Here is an 8,101-nt window from a genome sequence, read left to right on the forward strand (position 1 = left end):
ATGTGGGTGGTGTGTGGTATGTGGTGAGTGATGTGTGATGTGTGCGGCATGTGGTGTGTGGTGTGGTGTATGATGGGTGGTGGTGTGTGGTGCATAGTGTGTGATGTGTGGTTTATGATGGGAGGCGGTGTGTGGTATGTGGTGAGTGATGTGTGGTGTTTGGGTGTAGTGCCTGGAGTTTGGCGTGAAGTATGTGATGCGGTGGTGCGTGATGTGTGGTGTCAACTACATCACTATGTTGCATATGGTATAACCAGTTGTATTTTTTGTATATTAATTACTGTTGTAGGATGAAAAGAAACAGATAATGACAACCAATGTTTGGTTGAGCCAGGTGAGTACATGTAAGCTAGCATGAATGTTTTAAGTAGACACATTTGGTTTGACAGGAACATGGTCAAAAACATGCTTTGCTTCTTTTCAAATATAAAATATACGTTTTTGTCAAAAAAGTAAGAGCAGATAATCACTGTAATTTAAAGTATTCAAAGGATAAATATCCATTTAACACTCAACTACAGATGTAATTTTTTTGACTTGATTACAGTTCCACTTACCCACAATTCCACTTACCCACAATTCCGCTTACCCACAATTCCACTTACCCACAGTTCCACTTACCCAGTCCAAAGACCCTCTTCATATACTATCTGAGCCACACAACCTGTGCTGTTTAGTTGAATATTGATTTTGCTACAGAAAATATTTGTAAAATATATAAATATTCATTTGTTTTCCCTTCGAATAATTCAATTAAATTTTTGACCGCTGGCAAATAGAAGTAAACAACATTGCTAGCCTGTGATTAGTTGAAATGATTTTCGTTGATGTAAATAAACGCTAGGACACATATTTCTAGCAAGAAAACTGTTAACTTGAACATCAACTGTGTTGCTCAAATATGCATGAAGGTTTTTGGATAAAAATTGGAATATCATTAGATATTTATTGGAGCATTGTTTGTAATCCTGATTTGTGCGGCCAAGATGCTAGTACTATGATCAATAGTGAACTTAAAACATTAAAGTTATTCAAGAACTCAGATGACACTTTTTCCTGACCTTCATATCAGTGCCAATATGGAGGTCAGGGAAATGTTAGCTTAAAACCATAATCTTTGCTATAATAAGAGAGGGGTCGGTCCATCCATCTGTTCAAAGTCATGGGTAAAAGTTGTGATAAAAGATTTCTGAGAATACAATGCAAACCTACATTATTTAGCCTAGTAGGCTGATACTCTGAAACCTGCTTTCTCCATTGCCTTGTTTTAATTATTTGCTCTAGTATTGACTCTCAGAGCTCTATCAGCACACCTGACAACCTTCAAGGCTACTAGTTATACAGTATTAAAGAAAGTAGGCATTAGAAGAGTTATTTTATTCCCAAATATTTTGTTGAATCTCTTAATATGTTTTAGTGAAACCTGAAAATATCAGCATGGCAGTCGCAGTATCTTAAGATGATATTCGTGTGTGTTGGTTATGTGACTTAGCAATTGTCTTACCTTGTAGGAGTGGTATGATTATATGCTGGTATGGAATCCCTCTAATTATGGTGGAGTCAAGGTCCTCTATGTACCGTCTGAAGAGATCTGGTTGCCTGATATCGTGCTCTATAACAAGTAAGATCATTAGTCTATATAAAATTCTATTTATTCTAATCTGATTTCTTTACAGATTGTCCAAAACTTTTTAGCTCACCATCTTGGTGCCAGACTTTTTGGGGCCAAACCTTCTGGTGCCACACTTTTTGGTCCTGGCCATTTTAGCAGTGCTTATTTTACTCCAAAGAATTTATTTATGCTTATATACAGTAAATGAATAACATGATTATAGTAACTAGAAAATGTATAAAATATCATGTTATTCATGAAATTTTAAATATGTCATCAAACCAAAGACAAATAGTGAAATTTTATTTCAGCTCAGCATATTTTACTTGTTTAGTTCAGTTCACTGGATGTGTTATTGACGCAGCTGATGATCCATGGGCATGCTGGTTTATTTTATTCATCACTTGGTCATCTTTAGCCTGAATTCTTCCTTCGCATAAATTTTTACATTTACATCACCGAAATTTGTTTGATGGATTCAGTAAACTACATCCTTCAAATATGTAATGTAGGCATTCTTTACAAGTTTTTTTTCCACTTTTGCTTAAAAGATACAATGAAAGATGGATAAATTCTGAACGAGCAACTTGTGTCAAAAAGTCCAACTAAGGTCTAAAGAGGAGTTGGCTGTGAGCTCAATTTCACTGCAAGTAAAGCTTTCATATTTTAGGTTTACCGCTTATGTAGGTAAACTTTAGCTACGTGCTCAGTAACCATAAACAGCTCGTCTGCTTTCTATGCTAAAGGTCGGCAGCACAAATGTTTTACATGTTGAGGGTCAGCTACAAATGCCTTATTCAAAAGATGTCAAAAGGCCTAAAGTTAATACTACCATAATAAAAAGTATCAGTGCTAACTTTTATTACACTTAGAATGCATTCATAGTAAGTGTAAGCAATCACTTCAACCTTGCTGCCAGCAAGCTATGGTATATCAAGAGCCAAGACAGCTAATATTGTCTAAAAGCTTTTGTTAGTATTGATTTGACTAAAAAGAAACAACCCAATGCGGTCTGAGCTCAGACTATATTAGACTACCAAACACAGAGATATTACTATATACAGTTTGTGTGACTAAAATTATCAAATTCAAAAAGATTTTTGTTCAGAACATTTTTGAAACAATAAACTTGAAAATACTATAGATACCAGTACGTTCTGATCAATGCGTTATTACGTAAAAATACTATAAATACAAGTACGTTCTGATCAATGCGTTATTACTTGAAAAATATTTTCTTTTTGCTTACTTGTTGCTAAAATGAAGCAAACATGAGCTAGGCTTGAAACTTCTCACAAAATATTTTCTCATGTTTTGTTGAAAAGTTTTGATTTGGTTTTTTTTTGTAAATTAAAAAACTATTTTTAGTCGTCAAACAAGCTTCTTTCAGCTTGAAAATCTAGCAAATGTTAGAAGTTTTCAAAGATGAAGATAAAGTTTGCCTTTTGGTAATACATAAACCCAGTAAGAGTTGGAGAGATCATGCATTTCCTAAATCTTGTAGAATGCATCAAACTAATAACATGTGCCTTTATCTTAAATTACAAACATTTTAAAGTTAATAAAGCTACAAAACGTAACAATATAAATTCATAAATGTGAAACATAAATCATAAAACATAATAATCAAAGTTAAAAAATTTTACGAAATACATCTAATTTCATGACCTGTAAAATTTTGGAAATTTGCAAAAGTTACAAATTTTTCAGAATTTACTTCAAAATTCACAATATTTGAATAGTTTGGATACATCTAAAAAAAGTTACGAGATTGATTAATTGTTTTGTTAAAATTTTTGAAATCATAATCTTTATAAAAAAATTTAAATTTAGTACAAACTTCAATTTTTGTAAAATCTAAAATTTGGACATTCGTAATATTGCATAATTGAATCATTATTTCGTTTGACCAATCCAAATTATGTATTCTTTGTTTGTTTAATAGCAAAAAAATGAAATAAAATTGTTTTATATAAGCTGTATTGTAGCGCCGATGGCAACTACCAGGTGACACTGATGACTAAGGCTACAGTTTACCATACAGGAAGGGTTGTATGGGAACCACCCGCTATATACAAAAGTTCTTGCACTATAGATGTTGAGTTTTTCCCATTTGATGAGCAGACATGTTCCATGAAGTTTAGCTCCTGGACATACGACGGAAACAAAGTTAGCCTCAGGCATATATCTCAGCCAGATAATCAACAAGGAGAGGTAGACATACCCGTTGCGATTAACATGGCTGACTATTATAGGTCATTCATTTGGGATGTAATGTCAGTACCGGCGAGACGTAATATCGTTTACTACCCTTGCTGCCCAGAGTCATATCCAGATGTAACCTTTCACATCACTCTTAGACGAAAGACTCTGTTTTACACGATTAATCTTATAATACCTTGCGTGGCTATTTCCTTCTTAACTGTTCTCGTCTTTTTCTTACCGTCCGACAGCGGTGAGAAAATATCTCTTTGCATTTCTATTTTACTTTCTCTCACCGTTTTCTTTCTTCTACTCAGTGATCTGATACCTCCGACCTCCCTCGTCGTACCTCTCATCGGTAAATACCTTCTCTTCACCATGATACTTGTCACCCTTTCCATTATGATAACAGTTCTAGTACTGAATGTGCACTACCGCACTCCTACCACCCACGTCATGTCTCCGTGGGTACGCAAAGTCTTTCTTCACATCTTGCCACGTCTACTTATGATGAAAAGACCGAGAGTGTCCCACGAGCAGCGGAAGAACTTACCAAAGCCTCTCGCCATTTCCTGGTTCAAAAAAACAGAAAATGGAGTTCACGAAAGGTCAGTTTCGAGGTGCAAGTAAGCCTTAGCTCTTGAAATGGTTGTTAGGGATAGCTAAGGCTATTTTAAAAGTATGATCATTGGTTTCTCATGTTAGTTTACGAGCCATACTGCTAAAGAAATAAAACACTGATAAATACGCATGTGTCAAAAGTAATCTTAGCTGAACAGTAGCAGTGACAACCTTCACACTTGTTTTATAACTTTTATAAGTAATTAATAGTTGCATTGGGCAGTGAGTCTTTTATATGTTTTTTTTTCAGATTTGTTTTACTAAATAGTAAGTTTGCCGACCAGTTTTTTAACTTTTCACTCATTATCTTTTAAAAACTTTAAAAAAATAATTTTGGTTCTACATTTTGTGGTCATTCAAAAACACAACGTGATTGGTGATTTTGGGTGCTACAGAATTAACCAATAAGGTGTTTGTAAAAGAAACTAACTGGTCCGATAGTTTTAATCTAAAAGCTCTGAGAAATAGTTATAGTTGGACATCAGGTGTAAATGCTATTCCTGTAAACTTGAGGATTTGCTGAATATCCTGAGGCTGCATTACATATTCAAACCTACTTACATTCTATTAGTTGGTTGCAGGTTTAGTTGTAAAACATCAACAATGGCATTATTTCACATTTTTCAACTTTTTTACAAAAGCTAAACTGAAAAAATAACCAATAACTGTTTTGCTAAAATATCATTTTATAGTTTAATTAGAGTTTCTAACTAGCTCAAAAAATATTTTAAATTTTTTTGTTTTATTGCTTTGCTTTCTCGTTAGTTTAACCTTAGCACTCACATAACTAAAACCAGAAACAATTACTAATTTTTTATAATAAAAGCTATTCATTTGACTCTGGAATCTTTGTCTGTGAAAAAAAGTTAAAAAGCCTTAAATTTTAAAGTTAGAAACAGTGGCTGACAACTCCCTACAACACTATACCAAAGTAGACCATTAACAATCTATAAATAGAATTAAGTAAAAAAAACAAAAAATTATTAGAGATTCGAATAATTACTTTATTATAGCTGTTTAAAGTTGTTAGCTATCAGATCATTGCTAAACACCTTTGTGACCTCTTTTCGAAAATGAAATTATTCAAAAGTAAGCTATGACCCAATAGTTGACAAGCAGCAACTTCTGAAGAACAAATTTTTAAGGTCAAGAAGCATGAAGTATTCAGAAAAAAAATCTGTTTATTAATTTTCTTATCAGTTTGGCTAGCATCGCAACATTCATGGATTATGAAAATGCATCTATTGACTTACCATGGTGGTATAACTGGAAGTTGTTTGTTGCAGCAAAACAAATGTTGGCGGAGCTAACAAATCTGCGGGTAAAGGTGAGTCATTTTGAGTGTACATGATGACTATTCAAAGCGGACACTGTCTATGTTAGCTAGCAGTATGAACACGTAACAGGATCATATTAATATGAAATGTAATTGGGTAAATTCTTTTCTTACGATGTTCAACGTTTGTATTCCTAATAGAACAATGTTTATTTTTAAAGCGAAGTTATATTTTGGCATTTTAGTTTTATATAAGTTTTTAATTCAAGAGTTTCAAAAGTTTAAAAAGATAACTCATTTAGTTTTTGAAATTTTTGGTTTTCTTGAAAATGTTCAACTTCTGAAACCTTGCTAAATGTCAGCTGAATTTTGATTTTACGCAGGCAAAGAAACGGTCATAGCATACAATCCAGTGATTGAGAAAGCGTTGGACGGTGTAAAATTCATTGCTGACCATTTCAGAGAAGACAACAGAATTATTCAGGTAATACATTACCTTATTTTTAAGCATTCAAGGAACTTTAATACAGAAAACTTCCTGAACATAGAAAGGTACAAGGGTAACACAGGCAGTCAGACGTTGCTTTCCTTCCAAAGTTGTATGGGCAGCCAACTCTTAAAATAACACTACTTTCCTAAAAACTTGATAGTGGCAATTAAATTTCCCAATAATTTTTTTGAGATAGGAATTATATTTCGTTAGAGAGTATTTACAGCCATCTTTCAGTCATCTGTGCACCTTTGATAGTTACTACTTAGTAAAGTATAAAGTCATCACACTTAATAATGTTATGAGTACAGGTACTCAACAGTGCCCCATTACCTTAAGAGATCTCAAGGTTTAACAACTATTTGTACAATTGTTCTTAGTTGGCTGTTAGTAGGAGGCTGATCAGCGCAGTTGTCAGAGTGTAAGGCTTGTAGGTCATTAGTTCGAATCTTGTATGGTGCAATATTTTTCCCCCGTTCCAAATGTGGACAGTCAGGCGAAGACGACTCCTATTACAGTAAATATTCTGTTCAAGGTGACTGAATTGTAACGCGTCTTGAACTGACTTGTTGTATGAACACTATTGATATCCGTATAACAAAGCATTGTCTATTCATGAAACCTCTACTGAAGTAATGGTTAGCTGATAATAGACATGTTCATTCCATAAAATGTTTTTGTGCTAGCATGCCCTAGATTAAAACTTTGTTGGCATAAATTGTATTTAAAATAAATTGTATTTAAAATAACTCAAGCTAAAATTAGCTGATATTATTTTCACTATAAGCTTTTTTTATTCCACATGAGCTTAGACTAAATTATAGAAGAGCATTAGGTCTTTTGGCAGCTACAGATAGTACACCATAGCAAAAGTTTAGAAACTTTCCAGGAGAGAACAACTTCTGTTGGAGTCATAACATGATTAATAAACTAAATATTTAAAACAAACCTTCCATTGTGTAAGTTTGCATAAAACATTATTTGGATGTATAACAAATTTGTTTATTTTGTAAATACAGTAGAATCCTACAAATAATGAGTTTCATTAAGATATAACCTTCACTTCAGTTTGAAAAAGCACAGGATTTAAAAGTGGGCATCCATTGTAATATTATTGTTTTATGGCAATAAAGTTGTTCATAGGAACTAAGGCTTTAGTTGGCACTAAAATATCATTAGATGAAGGGCAAGTTTAGTCCTTACAAAGACACCACATACATACCATAAGAAATCTTTACTATAGTGCGGGCCGTGTCTGCCTGTCTTCTGTCTGTCTAAAGCCACAGTAGGGGATTAAAAAAGACTGCATTGTATGGGTGTTGAACTGGTGACATCCATTTTAATGAACCCTCACTCTAGCACCTTCTCCAATCAACAGCATTTCCGAATAATTATGCACATAGCTATTCTCTGTGCGTCATTGACACACTTGACAATCTAACACTAGACGGACAGGGTGACAGTATTTATAATAGACCAAATGATACAAACTAAATAAAACTGGTAGCTAGTAACAAACATTCAAACTAACATGCATAACATGTAATATTTTGAAGCTTGGTAGAAACATTATAAGTCAATAGAAAACTCAATATGCTATCAGCGTGTGATATCAGCGTGTGATACTGTCAGTATACTGATATGAATATGCTAATTCATAATAAATGTTGTTATGAATTCTGTGTTTAACTAATCAACAAGATGCAATGAATCCGGTTTAATCTAGTTTTTTTATTTGTTCAGATAAAAGAAGATTGGAAGTATGTTGCCATGGTGATAGACCGACTCTTTCTCTGGATATTTACCACATCCTGCATTGTTGGTACGTTTGGTATAATCCTGCAGGCGCCCACTCTTTATGATACCAGAAGACCGATAGAGTTCTAAGCAAGATTTATCA

The 8,101-nt window shown here is 33.7% G+C and overlaps 1 protein-coding gene across 1 annotated transcript in view; it reads left to right on the forward strand.

Moving 5' to 3' along the window:
• The window catches only part of LOC137390611 (uncharacterized), a 31,706-nt gene extending 23,618 nt beyond the window's left edge, over positions 1 to 8,088 (forward strand). The window contains exons 10-15 of the mRNA XM_068076937.1: positions 290 to 334; positions 1,512 to 1,621; positions 3,601 to 4,422; positions 5,722 to 5,762; positions 6,095 to 6,195; positions 7,945 to 8,088. Coding sequence (XP_067933038.1) covers positions 290 to 334; positions 1,512 to 1,621; positions 3,601 to 4,422; positions 5,722 to 5,762; positions 6,095 to 6,195; positions 7,945 to 8,088 — 1,263 coding nt within the window. The remainder of the gene's footprint in view (positions 1 to 289; positions 335 to 1,511; positions 1,622 to 3,600; positions 4,423 to 5,721; positions 5,763 to 6,094; positions 6,196 to 7,944) is intronic.
• The last annotated feature ends 13 nt before the right edge of the window (positions 8,089 to 8,101 follow it).

Source organism: Watersipora subatra, chromosome 3, assembly GCF_963576615.1.
Source record: "Watersipora subatra chromosome 3, tzWatSuba1.1, whole genome shotgun sequence".
Taxonomy (NCBI): Eukaryota; Metazoa; Bryozoa; class Gymnolaemata; order Cheilostomatida; family Watersiporidae; genus Watersipora; species Watersipora subatra.